General features: G+C 47.4%; 1 protein-coding gene across 1 annotated transcript in view; it reads left to right on the forward strand.

Annotated features, from left to right (window-relative positions):
* Positions 1-834: 834 nt before the first annotated feature.
* tnfaip8l3 (tumor necrosis factor, alpha-induced protein 8-like 3) overlaps positions 835-17,586 on the forward strand; it is a 92,278-nt gene continuing 75,526 nt past the window's right edge. Inside the window, exon 1 of the mRNA XM_072470627.1 lies at positions 835-1,048. Within this exon, the coding sequence (XP_072326728.1) occupies positions 1,003-1,048 (46 nt within the window). The 5' untranslated portion in view covers positions 835-1,002. The remainder of the gene's footprint in view (positions 1,049-17,586) is intronic.

A 17,586-nucleotide genomic window follows, 5' to 3' on the forward strand; every position in this document is an offset into this window, starting at 1 on the left:
GAGGAGATTGCAGGAAAGGAATGCTATAAGAGCACAACTTTTTTAATTGTTAGCAATTAAAGATATAAATATGTCAAATCTCATGATTCTTGCATCAGAAATGTCCCCGAACCCACGAACAGCACTTGGTCCAACATGGAAAATAGTGCGGACTGAAGCATCGCCCCTCCAAACCACCGGGAACCCTGTGCAGAAGTGAACAGATTTCCTCATGAATAATGGCACAGAGTGGGGAAGTGACTCACACGTCCCATTATTTTTCTCTTCAGAGAAGTTCAGTGAAACAAAGCAGCCTGCCAATTTTTTTTTTTATCGCAGTTTAGTCAAATTGAATGGAAAATTCAGAGGTGTACATGTATACAGTTGGCCTGGTACACACCCTTCAAATCTAAACAAAGCCACAATCTCAGAAAAGACTGTCCCGATACTATGGACTGGCTGCTGTTTTAAAAGTGAAGACACTTGTTTTTGCAGCAAAGTAGGATGGAATGCCACATATAATAATTCCAGTCTTATTTCAGAGGCTTGTAAAGAACGATGACTAAAGCTGTTAGGCCTGAACTAATCTAAGAAACAGCTGGGTTCCCAAGTCTATCGCTTTATTAATCATTTAGTCAGCTTGAACCCTCAATGGATTATTCCTTTGAGCAGCTCGTGTTCAATTTTATATATATATATATATATGTGTGTGTGTGTGTGTGTAGATCATGTAAGGGGGACTTATGCTCTTCAGATTAGTTTCCTTTAAAGAATGGGTTTCAGTGGGACGTCACAGCCAATCACCCAGCAGCCCGGCCGGTTTCTGTGGTGTGTTTATAAAAAAAAGGGAGAGAGATGATGCGAGGCAGAGAGCCCAGAGCTGACTCACTTTAGAATCAGCCTGTTTGTAACTTACAGCAGCGCTCCTGTCTACGGTGCTGTCTGCATGCAGAAAGCACAGAACTGAGCAGTTCACTCTGAAGCAGTCGAGAGGGAGAAGCTTTAAAGCAACAACAGCAGAAAATGGATTTGGAATCTGGGGAGCTGAGTGAGGGAGATCTCTCCTCAGGTAGGAATATTTGTTCAAGCTTGAAAAATGACTTCACATCATTCTCATGAAACTGCTGAAACCTGATTAGGTATAAGTCACCTTATGGTGTCCTGCTGCATGGCTTGTTAATGAAATCGACAGTGGCTCATTTATATAAAACGTTCTGTCCTTAAGTAAAATCCATATCACTGCTGTTTCTAACGTTACAGAAAAATACACTGAAAAATGCACCAGAGGAAACATTCAGCATGAAACTCTACTTCGAGCGTAGTCTATTATTTTTTTTTGGAGGGGGGGGGGGGGGGTCATTTCTCTACTTGTGATTAACGTTTTATACTGTTCCCAGCAAATGTCTTTCAGCCAAGTTAAACACTGAGTCTGCAACAGCAATCAGTCGGTGTGCTGGGGGTGGGGTGGACTTCTAACAAAAAAAAAGTTAAATTCAGTCCTCCAATGAGTTTCATAGGCTGGAAGAATTCCAATGTCTCCAGTAGCTGAAAAGTAAAACTTTCCTTTCTGAGCTACTGCTGAATTCCCTTAACCAAAGGACCGAATGCTAAAGATGTTCGACATCTGCATTAAGCTGCTCTTGCCTCTTTGATACAGAGGCCAACTGCGGCTTAATAACGTCCTCCAATTCTTCAAAAAGGGCTCTCAAGTCGCAATGTAGTTTTAGAATGAAACAGTTGTGTTGCCAAGCAGGTCTATCTGAACTTTGGGTGGTTGGGGTTGGTGTGCGGAGACTGGGGAAATAACCAGGAACTACACACAACTAATGATCAATTAGTGTTTTTTTTAGGAACTAGCAAATGTTGGGATCCGCTCCACTCCGGGTCCGTGCCCATCTGAAAATATGCTGATTCTTTTTGGCAGGATTTCTTGCTGTGCTAATGAGTAATTGTTGTTCAGCGATTAACACCTGCCATACCAGGCCGCTGCGGAGCCGAGTTAACAGTCTCATCCCATCGCCATCTCCTGTCTGATTCATGCTCAAAACCATTCATGTAAAAAAGGCTGCTATTTATGTCATCTTCGTCCACGGTAAACAGAACTAACATTCTCGGTGCCAGATTTGTACCAGCTGGAAGTCAGTGACAGAGCAACTGGTGTGAACAGGCCGAGGGTGAGTCAAATGTCACTTACCCCTCACACAAAGTTGTGATGGTAGTCCAACTCCAGTCCATGATCTTAGCTAGCTGGCAAGAGAGAAACGTCTCTCTCCCCAACCCCCTTCTCTTTACTTTATGTTTGCCGAGTGGTCATTTATTTTAACTAAAGCAGTTCTTTTAACTCCATGATTCAGATGCTGACATTATCCTTGGCCTGTGATACTGTCCATTCCCTGAACTTTGAAGCTTTTGTAATGGGGAATGCAGACTTGCCTCTGACAGTCTGCACTCCTGCAATATTAAGCTCCTTACACATATACAGATCTGGCTATGTGGCCAGACTTTCAGCAGCCTTAGTCATTAGCTCTGGAATTGCCTTTACCCTGTAAGTCTCTCTTTGAAACCTACCTCTTTGACCAAGGTTTTTGCCACCTGGTCTAATATCTCTTTATGTAGCTCAGTGTCAATCGTTTTGTCTGTTAACATCCCTGGGACACGTCTTGGGAGATTAATTCTACTATATTCAAGGTGCTATAGAAATGCAAGTTGTTACTGACATGAATGGGTGAAATTTCACGCCAGCTTGGTATGAACGGGCTGCACCATTCATAGACTCGCACTTTGAAGAAATGCTGTAATGCAAAAGGGCCGATAAAATGTGAAGCAGCACCTAGCAAAAGTGGTTTCTTTTCCTGTCTCAAAGGCTCATGGTTGTACAAGAATGAAAGATTAAACCACCCTCTGGCATCATGAGATATCACGTTGTATGTCAGCTGCAGGAGTCCCTTCCCCTCTTCAGTCAGGGAACATGAAGGTAGATACTTCATTTATATAGTGCTTTTTAAGATCTCAAGATGTCCCATAGCATTTTACAACCAATGCATTACAGTTGATATGTAAACACTGTTGTTAGGTTGCCAATGAGGCAGCCAACAGGTGTGCAGCAAGTTCCCTCTAACAATGTGATAATGACCAGATAATCTTTGTTGGCGACATTGGTCGAGGAGCAAATATTGGCCAGAATACTGGGCAGATCTTACTTGAGCAGAAAGACAGAGTCTAGGGTTTAATGTCTCAACAGAAAGATGCTATCTTAGTATGACAGTTGATTACCAGCATCAACTTTGTGCTCAGGTCTCTGGAGTATTAAGTGAACCCACAACCTTCTGACTTGGAGTCAAGGGTACTATTCACTGAGCCATGACAGATGCACAGCACAACCTCTGAACAGAAGCACGCAAACAGTATTGGCCTTATTTGCGATGATGCTATGGGTGTTCCAAATTTACTTTTTGGTGGGAATGGGATGAATGCAGGAATGCCAGCCCCTCTGCCATGGGAAGTTCCACAATACCAGCAGGCAGTGAGATGCATGGGCAAAAGGGATAGAGTAGAAAAGTAGGGAAGTGTTACTGCAACTGTATACGGCATTGATGAGACTGCACCTGGAGCACTGTGTACAGTTCTGGTCCCTTTATCATGGGGGAATGGCAGACGTGTTTAACAGTTACTTTGCCTCGGTGTTTATAGTAGAAAAGGAGGATAACTTGCCGGAAGTCCCCCCAAAAAATAATAGTCGATACAGGACAGGGACTTAATCCAATTAACGTAAGTACAGCATCACTAACCAGGAAATTAATGGAAGTACAAGAGTGACAAATCCTCAGGACCTGACAGTTTCCATCCAAGGGTGTTAAAGGAAGTAGGGGAGCACATTGTAGATGCCCTAGCTATAATCTTTCAGAATTCCCTAGATTCAGGAGTAGTCCCGCTGAATTGAAAATTTGCACATGTCACTCCACTTTTTAAGAAGGGTGAAAGGTGGAAACCAGGGGACTACAGAGCAGATAGCCTAACGTCTGTAGTGGGAAATTGCTGGAGTGTATAATCAGGCATGGGGTAACTGAGCACCTTGAAAACTTTGGTCGATCAGGGAGAGCCACAGGATTTGTGAAGGGAAGGTCATGCCTGACTAATCTTATTGAATTTTTTGAGGAGGTGACTAAGGTAGTGGACAGGGGAAAGTCTATGGATGTCATTTATATGGACTTCCAAAAGGCATTTGATAAAGTTTCACACAAGAGGCTCTTAACTAAGGTGGAAGCCCAAGGAGTTGAGGGCAAATTATTGACAGGTTAGGAAACTAGTTGAGTGGCAGACGACAGAGAGTGGGGATAATGGGTAATTACTCTAATTGGCAGGATGTAACTTGGGGCATCCCACAGGGATCTGCGCTAAAGCCTCAATTATTCGCACTGTTCATTAATGACTTGGATGATGGCATAGAAAGTGAAATCCAAATTTGCGGATGATACAAAGTTAGGTGGCATTGAAGACAGCCTAGATGATACCTTAAAATTGCAAGAAGATATTGACAGTCGAGGTGAATGGGAAAAATTGTGGCCAATGGAATTTAATGTAAGCAAGTATGAGGTCATGCATTTTGGACCAAAAAAGGATAGGGCAGGGTACTTTCTGAATGGAAAGAGGTTAGGTGCAGTAGATGTCCAAAGAGACTTGGGGTTCAGGTGCATATGCCCTTAAAATGCCAGAAATGGCAGAAAATAATCAAAAAGGCTAATGGAATGCTAGCCTTTATATCTATAGAAGATTGGAATATAAGGACACAGGGGTTATGCTGCAGCTATACAAACCCCTGGTTAGACCCCATTTGGAGCAGTTCTGGGTACCACACCTCAGGATGGATATTGTGGCCTTGGAGGGAGTGCAATGTAGGTTTATAAAAATGATACCAGGATAACAGAGGTTAGGTTATGAGGGGAGATTACTCAGATTAGATCTGTTTTCATTAGAATGTAAAGGCTAAGCGGTGATCTGATCGAAGAATTCAAGATATTAACAGTATTCAGGATATTCAGATAAACTATTTCCACTGGCTGGAGAATCTAAAACTAGGGGGCATGGTCTAAAAATTAAAGCTAGACCATGCAGAAGAGATGTTCGGAAGAACTTCTTCAATCTAAGGGTGGTAGAGGTTTGGAACTCTCTCCCACAAACAGCATTTGAAGCTAGATCAGTTTTTAATTTTAAATCTGAGATAGATAGATTTTTGTGAAGCAAAAATATTAAGGGATATGGTCCAACGACAGGTATATGGAGTTAGTTCACAGATCCGCCATGATCTCATTCAATGGCAGGACAAGCTCGAGGGGATGGATGGCCGAATTCTGTTATTTGAAGGTGGATTTGTTGCATTAGAGGGAGTTCACTAAATTGACTCCAGAGATTTACAGTGCAGGAGGAGGCCATTTGGCCCATCGAGTCTGCACCGGCCCTTGGAAAGAGCACCCCACTTAAGCCCACAGCTCCAGCCTATCCGGTAGCCCAGTTACCCCAACTAACCTTTTTTTTTTGGACACTAAGGGCAATTTATCATCGTCAATCCATCTAACCTGCACATCTTTGGACTGTGGGAGGAAACCAGAGCACCCAGAGGAAACCCACGCAGACACGGGGAGAACACGCAGACGCTGCACAGACTGTGACCCAAGCCGGGAATCGAACCTGGGACCCTGGAGCTGTGAGGCAACTGTGCTAACCACTGTGCTACCATGCTGCCCCTTGTGTACCGCTCTCCATAGCCCTTCAATGGGTTGAAGGGCTATGGAGAATGGACAGGAAAGTGGAGTTGAGGCCGAGAGAAATTCAGACTATGGGTGGGATCCTCCCCTACCCGGGCGGGGGGTTCCGGCGTAATGGAGTGGCGGGAACCACTCCGGCATCGGGCCGCCCCAAAGGTGCGGAAGTCTCCGCACCTTTAGGGGCCAAGAACTCACCTTGAGGGGCTAGGTCCGCACCGGAGTGGCTTCCGCTCCGCCGGCTGGCGGGAAAGGCCTGTAGCCACTTAAAATGGCCAACTCCCGATTCAAAATGGCGAACGGCAAAGGCTGATGGGAAAGTCAGCCAACAAGACAAAAACCAGCAGCTGCAGGTTGGCTGTGTATTTACCTCTGGAAAGGCCAGACAATATCGATACCAGCAACCATCAGCATGACAAAACAACAGCCGTCTGCATACTAATGAGCAATCCCCGGGAACAATAAGCAACATTTAGACACACAAAGCAAAACCAGACTCTTCGGCGCCAGCAGGAGCCTACACAAAAGGAGGTGAACGAGCACCTCAAGACCGCTCATCGATCAGGGAACCGCTCCAGCATTGGAGAAAATCGAACCAAGCGATTGGGACAAAGTCCAATCACTTGGGACCAGGTACAGGGTCCGCCCCGAAAGGTGGAAAGCCCCTGGGGACTATAAGAATTGAGCCCCAAGTTCAAATCACTCTCTTCTTCTCCACCTCTTCACTCTCTTCATGCTCTTCTTCCTGCCCGGGTCACCCAGCAACAACGAACCAACATTGACCGTGACCGGAGCAGTGAAGATCGAAATCATAAGTCTTAATTCAACGCTCGCTACGAGATAGGCGCTCCTAGCTACCAATCCGTACCAACTTTGAATCCCGCAGGCTCAGAACCCGAACGAAAGGCCATTTCTTTCCCTGACCTGGTGGGCCAGTCCAAAGTTAAGTATAGGCCTGTTAGTTGTAGAAGTAGCTTAGACATAGAATTTGTACATGAGTAGCGATTATTGTGTATAATAAATGTGCTTTGATTTAAACCTTACTAATCGGTGTATTGGATTATTGATCATTACTCGGACTTGAACCTTGTGGCGGTATCTTAAAGATACCTGGCGACTCGAGAGCAAAGGTAATAAAACAGAGCAATTGAAATAAGGCAAAATCAGCAACATTATTTGGCGACATCTGATGGGACCCGATCTAGAAGTGGAAAACCACTCCGGGAGAACCCAGAATTTGAATTAGAGATCCAAGTGGAAACAGAAAACCACAAGTGTTCAAGCAGTTCTGATCAATACTCATAATTCGGAAGTATGTGTATGCATGCGTAACTTAACAGGGCGATAAGGTAAAACTGATAGATTTTTTGTTGCGACAAAACTGTCGGAAGTTTATATTTCGGAAAGTAGCGAAAGCCGTACCCGTATTTACAGCACCGCCTTAATACCCCTGTCCCAAATTTGAAGAGCAGCATTCGGATTAATACTCCTGTCCCAAATTTGAAGAGCAGCATTCGGATAGGAAAGATGGCAATGCAGCACCTAATGAACCCAGAGGAATTTGCGGTCGCAGCAACCAGCAGCAGTAAAGTGGGACAATGTCCCATTTGGGAGGACGAGATCAGGAAATATCTCAAAGGTAAAGGATTGCCCCTTTGGAATTAATTCTGTGATAATGAGGAATCAGGCCCCGGGAGTAGAGGACATACTTGGTGGGAGAACCTGAGCGTGATCCACAAAAAGAGCTTAGGGAAAACTCGTAAGCCGATGGCAATCGTGTCCTGCTTGGCACAATTGCGAGGCACAGAGAAGGTCATCAGGACGCTCCAGAAAGAAGTTGAGGGCATACATCGAATGAGTAAGGTCGATGTAAGCGAGGTAGAAAAGGAGAATTTGGAATTGAGAAGGAAGTTGGCAGCAAAAGATGGAGAGGTGGAGGATGCCAAAAGGGCACACCAGTCTTGTCTGGCGCATTTAAGCAGCTTCCAGTCTCAATACGAAAAGGCCTATCAGGACACGCAACGTGCAGTCCTGGTACGTGAAGAAACAGAAAAGCAGGTAGAAGCGTTACAGAGACAGTGTAGCGATCTAAAGGCAGCATTAAGAGCACTCCATGCTGCCACCACAGAACAAAGACAAAGCACGCAAGATCACGCAAAGTGCTGGAAGCAGATTGCAGAGCTGCAATCGCTGCTGTCAGTTCAGAAAGGTTTCCAGGAAACCTTTGGAGAAAAATTAGATCAGGAAGATGGCCCTGATTGGGAAGAATTGAATGAAACAGCGCAGAGATATGTTCAGGGAACATGTGCGCAGGGAAAGCCACAAAAGAGGAAAGCGCCCCAACCCCCCACACAGCAGATAGTTCAAGCTCCAATGAACCCAGTAACCACCCACCGCACAGCCACATCGGACGATGCGGAATTTCTATACTCCACCCCCGAAACAGTGACCCAATTACAGGATGCGTGCGATAAGATCACACCGTTCCTCCTCACCTCAGACCCCCACCATTTCTTTGCCACAGTTAAGCATCAGGCGAGAAGTGGGTAGTGAAAAGATTGTCCCGCGCTTGGGAGAAATCTATACAAAGCAAACCCGCAGTCAGGAATCCCGAGGAAAAGCAGGCCGGAGCAGATATACAGGCAGTGAAAACACACCAGAACCCCAAATGGGTGAATGAGGGAAAGAACAGCCCCCCACCCAAGTCACAGGAGTGTTACAACTGCGGACAGTTGGGACACTTCGCAAGAGAGTGCAATGCCCCCAAAAAGCCACAGAGAGCCCAGCAGACTGGCGTTAGTGCCCGTTCAGATCAAACGGACTTGACCGGAACGGACTGAAGGTGTACGGGCTCCCCCAGTTGGGTCTGCGACACCCTTTCGGATAGGTCCGGACGACCGGTAGTTGCAGCGCACATTCGGGGACAGCCCATCGAATTTCTCTGGGACACAGGAGGGTCCCACACCACGATAAATTCGCCAACCCTGTTTCAAAAAGACACGTGGCCCACTACAGCCACTATCACCCTCAGCGGCTTTACAGGCCACTCACAGCAGGGACACATCACAGCCCCTGTACCCATCCAAATTGGTACCATCACCACCAAGCACCCCATAGTTTTAGTTGACCTGCCCCACACAGCAGAACACATTCTGGGAATCGATTTCATGAATTCCCATAATCTTTAATTCGATCCAGTCAACCAGTGTGTCTGGCGGATGGCAAAATCAGCAAGAGCCCCCGCAACGCTCAACATAGGAGAGTATGCAAACAAAATTAGCGCAGTAGGCAAATTTTGGTTCAACCCGACCACGCTTAGTACGGACAAGCAGGTTAGGGCAGTTCTGCAAAAGAACAGGGCAGCATTCGCGAACCACAAGCACGACTGTGGACGGATGACTGGCTCCGTACAAATAACAGGACCTGACCCTAGACCCCAAAAACAGTATGGATTTCCCCAAGAGGAAGAGGGAGAAATCGCCAAGGTAATAGAAAGCTTATTAGAGCAGAGCGTACTCAGATCAGTAGCCTCCACTAATAATGCCCCGATTTGGCCAGTGAGAAAGCCCGATGGATCATGGCGACTGACCATCGATTACCAGGAACTCAACAAAGTCACCCCCGCAGCAGCCCCCACAGTAGCCACAAGTCCCGAGACCATGCTCAAGCAGGGACTCAACTCACGATACTTTACGGTTTTGGACGTCAGTAATGGATTCTGGTCCATTCCATTGGCAAAGGCGTGCCAGTACAAATTTGCCTTCACCTTTAAAGCACAGCAGTACACGTGGACATGCCTGCCACAAGGCTTCCACAACTCCCCCTCCATTTTCCACCGACAGCTGGCAAATGTTTAGCCAAATTCTCTCGCCCCGAATGTCTGGTTCAGTACGTAGACGACTTACTACTGCAGACAGACACCAAGGAAGAGCACATTGAGCTTCTGTCCGAGCTCCTGGAACTCTTACACTCAATCGGTTGTAAAGTCAACCCCAAAAAGGCCCAGATTTTGGAAGAAAAAGTGATTTATTTGGGAACAATTAGCACACATGGTAAACGCGAGATCGAGCATAAAAGGATTGACTCGATTGCTAAATTGCCCCTTCCCCAGAACGTTTCAGCCCTCCGGTCATTTTTAGGACTGGTTGGCTACTGCCGAAACCACATTGACGGTTTCGCCATCAAGGCAGCGCCCCTCTCAGACCTCCTAAAGAAAGGAGCCCCCTGGGAATGGCTTCCGCAGCATACGGATGCTGTGGACTCTTTAAAACAGGCACTCATAGCAGTCCCCGCACTACAAGTTCCAGACCTGCTTTCCCCTTACGCCATAGAGGTAGCGACCACAGACCGCACCCTTTCGGCCGTGCTCCTCCAGGAACGGCACGACCAGTTAAGGCCCGTAGCTTATGCCTCCAGAATTTTAGATGCTGTGGAGCAGGGATTTTCAGCCTGTGAGAGGCACCTGCTCGCAGAATTTTTGGCAGTGCAGTATTTTTCATATATTACCGGACTGAACCCCATTACAATTTTCACCAAACACACCCCCACCCAACCTTTACTGGACGGACGACTCAAGGACGGTACAGTAAGCCAGATTAGAGCAGCTAGATGGACCCTTCTCTTGCAGGGACGGGACATCACTGTTAAAAGGACAAAGACACACACCTTTTTAGCTGACAACTTACAGTACCCCGGAACCCCCATGAATGTGAGATTATCTCTCCACACCACAACACAGGCCCCTTTATTGCTAAAACACCCCCCAGAAAGATAGGTAATTCAACCCAGAGCCCCCAGCACACAGACATGTGTGAGCCCATAAAGATCTATGTGGATGCATCTTCCACAGTCTTGGATGGGAAGCGCATAACAGGTTGCGGTATCTTTGTCGAGGACGCACAGGGACGCGCCCTTGAGGAAATATCGTTAAAACGCCCAGGCCACTTAGGCGCGCAGGCAGCAGAGCTCGTGGCCATCGCGTATATAGTTGAACACCCAGATTCCTTCCCCAGCCCAGCAGACATATACTCGGACAGCCTCTATGTCTGCAACAGCCTTACGGAATTCCTGCCCCTGTGGAAAGCAAGAGGATTTGCTTCCGCAGACGGGAAACCCCTCCCCTCAGCCCCATTGCTCCGTCACATTTTAGAGAAAACCCAGAACAGGACTTTTGGAATAATCAAAGTTCGCAGTCACCATCGTTCCTCCCCCCCCCTGGAAATGTGAAAGCCGACGCACTGGCTAAGGCAGGTTCCAAGCATGGATACCTTTGGACACCCCCCGAAAGCGCCCCAGTGAGTGCAGTTCAGGTCTCACAGACAAAGATCGAGGATCTAGTGGAGGCCCAGAAGCAGGACAGCAATCTCAGGGAGATTGTAAAAGGAAACTATCCAGCACCCTATGAGAGATTTAAAAATGCACTGACCACACATGATGGTGTGGTGCTAAAAGACACCCTTTATGTGGTTCCTGAACAGGACAGGAATCAACTGATTTGTTTGTTCCATGACGGTCATGGACATCAGGGAATCGATCCCACTACAGCCCATCTCAAGCAGCTTTGTTGGTGGCTGAATTTAAAGGACGATGTAAACCACTACATCGAGAATTGTCTCATCTGTGCCCAGAATAATCTGGACAGATATGCCAAAAAGGCTCAACTCAGCCACACCCGACCCGTTAATGGCCCCTGGACTAACCTCCAGATTGATTTTATAGGACCATTGCCCCCTTGCAGGAATGGCTATAAATATGTACTTGTGGTAATTAACACATTTACAAAATGGGTGGAAGCATTCCCAGCCCGCACAAACACTGCAAAAACCACAGCCAAGATTTTGACCCACCACATCTTTACAAGATGGGAACTCCCCCGCAGCATTGAATCCGACCAAGGCTCCCATTTTACGGGGCGTGTCATGCAGAACGTCCTCACAATATTTGGCATCACCCAAAAATTCCACATAGCATACCACCCACAGTCAAGTGGTATCGTGGAGCGCATGAATCGGACCCTAAAATCCACCCTCAGACAAATGGTCCAGCAGAACAACACCACTTGGGACTCAGTCCTCCCTTTTGCGCTGATGTTTTTGCGTAATACAATTTCTACTTCCACAGGTTACACCCCACACACCCTCGTGACCGGACGCCCCATGAAAGGCACAGAATATTTATTAGGTTTAGACTTGACCAGCCCCGAAGTGACGGCCCTCACACACGAGAGAGCAGTGGAGCAATTAGTTCACAATGTTAAAATGGCTCAGCTAGCAGCCGCAGTAAAATTGGGCACCAGAAAGAAACAGAGCAAGGCTTGTTTCGACAAGACAGTGCATGTGACTGAGTACAGTATAGGACAGCAAGTTATGCTCTCTGTATATAACTCCAGCACATTCCTGTCCCCAAAATACTCGGGTCCGGACTCCATTGCGGACAAAGTAAGCCCTTCCGTATATAAAATAAAGTACCCCAACGGTAAGACTGCGTGGTTCCATATAAACCAGCTGAAGGCATATGGAACACAGTCTAACCACGCACACCACGTCATGCTCGATGCAGCACACCACACCCCGCCCACCGCCAACGTAACCCTACCATCCCCCAACACGTCCAGCCCAGCCACGGATTTGACCTCGACTCCACCCCCGAAATATACACTCCGCCCCGAAACACCCACAGACTGCAGCAGCAGAGACAGCGACTGTGACTCGGACGATAGCCACAGCACACCACCCTACTACCCCCATGCAACAGGCCCCACACCCAACGATTCCGAGTACGATCCAAGTGATCCCTTCATGATCACTTTCCTAAATAAACCCCACCACCGACCACCGAACTACACTGACGACCCCAATTCCGTCCCCACACAACTAGACATCAACTATTGGCACAGAGGCAACTCGTTCCGACTCATCCACAACAACGAGAGCGACCCCACCTCACACCATGCAGCCCTTTCAGCCCTGATACACTCAAGGGTTTGGCACCCAGGAGAAGATGACGACCTTGGGTCTGACTCCCCAACCGAGAACCCCTTTGCGACCCTGTTCGCAACCGAGAACTGAGATGTCCAGATGATGTTTTAAAAGGAACCGCTTGGGAGAAGTGGTGTCCTTTCTGATGGAACCTGCAGAATGTTTTATGTTGTTTGTAAGTTTGTTAAATGTTGTTTGTCAGACAGGAAAACGGTTTCACGGCCCCATGCCTTTTCGGCCGAAACCTCTGAGGACTTGCCTACAGAGACTCACTATTGCCAGACACTAGTTCAGCGGAACTAGCTTGTCTGCTGAGACTTGTTACAGTACCAGAGGCCCATTCGTAACTGCTCTCCTGGTTCAAGGAAGGAACCACTACGGCAGCCCCACCATGATGACTACATTTCTTGCCCGTTCTTGTCGGTTGCTCAGGCAGTGGAGAAACGGCTTGGAACCCACCCTGCCTGGGAACCCCCCTCTGGTCAACTACGCTAGGGTAGGGGACACACGGCATTGGTAGCCGTCCTACCCGGGGACTCCATCCATCTCTTACCCGTCGCAGCCCATACGCACCTCATTTGGCAATTTTAGTTCAAAAAGTTTTGTTTTGTTTCAGGTAACCCTTAGGTTGCCAACCGCATGCTATTTACATCCTGAAACATTTGGATGGTAAATTGCACAGTCTGCGAGACGGCTCGCACTGGTTCATTATTGGGAAGTGTGTCTTTTCCTAAAATTCGGTTTTTGAAAAAAAATGAGGGAGTCACACATAGTGACCAATTATAAAGGGAGTAATTGGCACTACAGGACAGACAGACTATCGTACGAGATGTTAAACCAAGATAGTAACAGACACTATGCTTGTTTCCACAGAACTCCAGAAGCTCCAGGACCTGAGAAGAGAAGAAAAGAAAAGAAAAGAGCCATGAGGACTTCCTTCACATGGATCAGCATCATCTTTATGGACATTTGGTTGCGAGTGAACGCGAACCCCATGACTTCAAGCCCCCCAGCCGTTAATGTTTCACTTCCCCACAGTACCCAGAGCCCAGTCACCAGCGACACCACACCATCTTGGTGTGCCAGGTTTATAACCTGGTACTCTCTGTCATATGTAATAGAAACCTTACTGGTATTGGCGATACTCTGCTGCATCGTGCAGACTATGCGTCTAAGAAAATGGAGAAGGAGAGCCTACCGCGCTCGAACCCCAGTATATAGGATCAGATCCCCTATTTTCGGATATGACCAGACCCCCGACCCCCGCGATCTATAATAAAGAGCATTCATTTGCGGTTTTATTGTAAATAAAGAAATGTAAAGCAATGTTCATGAGCAAATTGTACGATCCTGAGCTTGACTGCCAAGCCAGGAAAACTGTGTATAAACTGCTATGATTTTGTTGTATGGTTGAGGAAGTTAGGATAATGAAATGTTTAAGTGAGTGTAGTGTATTAAGAATAGTTAGAGGTTCCCAGTTTATTGGTTTGTAATGCATGTCCCTGTTTGACATAGCACCCTTAGAATTGTCAGTTAAAATTTTTTGCATAGTTATGGTCAGTGTAGAGGCCATGAAGGAAGTGCCCCCCCATGTCAGGGAATGGAAAGCAGCATAGTTATGTGATCCTTCACGCTTCGCGTTAGGATCACAAGGAGGGTATGTAGCCACTTAAAATGGCCAACCCCCGATTCAAAATGGCAAACGGCAAAGGCTAATGGGAAAGTCAGCCAACAAGACAAAAACCAGCAGCTGCAGGTTGGCTGTGTATTTACCTCTGGAAAGGCCAGACGATATCGATACCAGCAACCATCAGCATAACAAAACAACAGCCATCTGCATACTAATGAGCAATCCCCGGGAACAATAAGCAACATTTAGACACACAAAGCAAAACCAGACTCTTCGGCGCCAGCAGGAGCCTACACAAAAGGAGGTGAATGAGCACATCAAGACCGCCCATCGATCAGGGAACCGCTCCAGCATTGGAGAAAATTGAACCAAGCGATTGGGACAAAGTCCAATCACTTGGGACCAGGTACAGGGTCCGCCCCGAAAGGTGGAAAGCCCCTGGGGACTATAAGAATTGAGCCCCAAGTTCAAATCGCTCTCTTCTTCTCCACCTCTTCGCTCTCTTCACGCTCTTCTTCCTGCCCAGGTCACCCAACAACAACGAACCAACATTGACCGTGACCGGAGCAGTGAAGATCAAAATCGTAAGTTTTAATTCAATGCTCGCTACGAGATAGGCGCTCCTAGCTACCAATCCGTACCAACTTCGAATCCCGCAGGCTCAGAACCCAAACGAAAGGCCATTTGTTTCCCTGACCTGGTGGGCCAGTCCAAAGTTAAGTATTGGCCTGTTAGTTGTAGAAGTAGCTTAGACGTAGAATTTGTGCATAAGTAGCGATTACTGTGTATAATAAATGTGTTTTGATTTAAATCTTACTAATCGGTGTATTGGATTATTGATCACTACTCGGACTTGAACCTCGTGGCAGTATCATAAAGATACCTGGCGACTCAAGAGCAAAGGTAATAAAACAGAGCAATTGAAATAAGGCAAAATCAGCAACAGGTCTTTGGCACCACGCCAGCCGGTGCCGAAAGGTCTTCGCCAGGCGACGCATGCGCGGGAGCGTCAGCAGCTGCTGACGTCATCCCCGCGCATGCGCAGGGGAGGGGGTCTCTTAGGCCTGCGCCATAGTGAAGATGGTGGGCCCCGATCGGGGGCCAGGCCACCGTGGGGGCACCTCCCTGGACCAGATCGTCCTGCACGGCCCCCAGGACCCCGGAGACTGCCCGCGCCGCCTTGTCCCGCCGGTAAGGTAGGTGGTTTAATCCACGCCGGCAGGAGAGTGTTGACAGCGGCGGGACTTCGGCCCATCGCGGGCCGGAGAATCACCGGGAGTGGGCCCGCCGACTGGCGCGGCGCGATTCCCGCCCCCGCCGACCGGTGCGCCGTGATTCCCGCCCCCGCCGCATCTCTGGTGGCGGAGAATTCGGGACACGGCCTGGGCGGGATTCACGCCAGCCCCCGGTGATTCTCCGACCCGGTGGGGGGGTCGGAGAATCGCGCCCATGATCGTATTGAGTGGCAGAGCGTGCGCAAGGGGCTGAATTGCCTACTCATAGTTCTTATTGTGACTATAATACAGAGAAATGCAATGAACAAAAGATTTCAATCTATATGTGCAATCCAACCACAATGCAGGCTCCATTGTGTTTTATTGCATCACATTGCACGTAATTTATTATCCAGAACTCAACTTTATTCTTTGGTATTTAAGATTTGTCGAAATGATAACCAAAAAATAAATTCCAGCTGTAAAGCATGATGCCCCTAAACCACATGCTTTATCTCACCCTGTTTCCTGGAGATTTACTTGTTCATAAATAAACTCTCCTTGTCTCAGCGGAAACATCTGGGACCATTGTTTAATTAACCTTTGTGCAATGTAAATATTTTGTACATCGTTAATTCATTGTTAACGGGGCTCTGACTGCCTGAAGAACGTGTCACCGGGCATTTTGTTTTGCTGGGGGGGAGCAGACCCCTGCATCATTTTCATAATGGAAACAACACAAGTAAGTGAAACAATAATCAAGATCCCACCCTACCAGAAAACGCTGACATAGTTTTTGAATTGAAATTCAAGTTCAATGCACTGAAAAACAATCAACGATCATTTCACATCAAATGTTCTATTTTGGAATGAGTTTTGCATGCAGTGTTTTGTCATCTTTGGCATCAAGTGCGCTCAAAGGCATTAAACATGATCAGCAACTTGCACTGAAAAACACAAGGAAATTATTTACTTAAATAATATGATGTTTTTTCACTTAATCCAAAAGACCTTCCTCCATAGGTGTATTGGACATTCTGAATTCTCCCTCCGTGTACAGGCTCCGGAGTGTGGCGACTAGGGGCTTTTCACAGTAACTTCATTGCAGTGTTAACGTAAGCCTACTTGTGACACTAATAAAGATTATTTATTATTATTGTTACATGCGTGAGGGCACCACCACATCACCATCAGTTCTCCATTTGTTTCACTGTACTGGGAGGTAAACATGCAGGTTGTGGAATGATTGGCGTGAATCTTGGCACCCTAGTGCTTCTCTCTTTCCCCCATGCCCCTACCCCCTAATCCCCTGGTGCCCTCTTCCATGGTGCTTACATTCATCCACACCACTTGACCTAGATCTCCCTCCTGTGGCCCTACGCCCCCCCCCCACCTCTGATGACTATCTTCTCTCCTCCTCCCAGTCTCAATGTTGCATCCTCCTCCCAGTCTTGGGCCTTTTCACTTCCCTTCTCGCCAGTGTCAGGACCTCGTCAATACCCCCGGCCTCGGGCAACACGGTGGCGCAGTGAGTAGCACTACAGTCTCATGGCGCCGAGGTTCCAGGTTCGAATCCCGGCCCTGGGTCACCGTCCGTGTGGAGTTTGCACGTTCTCCCAGTGTTTGCGTGGGTTTCGCCCCCACAAGCCAAAAAGATGGGCAGGGTGGGTGGATTGGACATGCTAAATTGCCCTTTAACTGGAAAATATGAATTGGGTACTCTAAATTTATATTTTTTTAAAATCTGGCCTCAGGACCTATCAACCCCTTCTTTTTTTAATTTAGGGTACCCAATTATTTTTTCTTTCCAATTAAGGGGCAATTTAGTGTGGCCAATCCATCCACCAGCACATCTTTAGGTTGTGGTGGTGAAACCCACACCGACACGGGGAGAATGTGCAAACTCCACGCGGACAGAGACCCAGGACCGGGATTTGAACACGGGTCCTTAGCGCCATAGTCCCAGTGCTAACCACTGTGCCACGTGCTGCCCTTTTATCAACCCCTTCTCCCAGTGTGGGGCCTCT

This window comes from Scyliorhinus torazame, chromosome 12 (genome assembly GCF_047496885.1).
Source record: "Scyliorhinus torazame isolate Kashiwa2021f chromosome 12, sScyTor2.1, whole genome shotgun sequence".
NCBI classification, from domain to species: domain Eukaryota; kingdom Metazoa; phylum Chordata; class Chondrichthyes; order Carcharhiniformes; family Scyliorhinidae; genus Scyliorhinus; species Scyliorhinus torazame.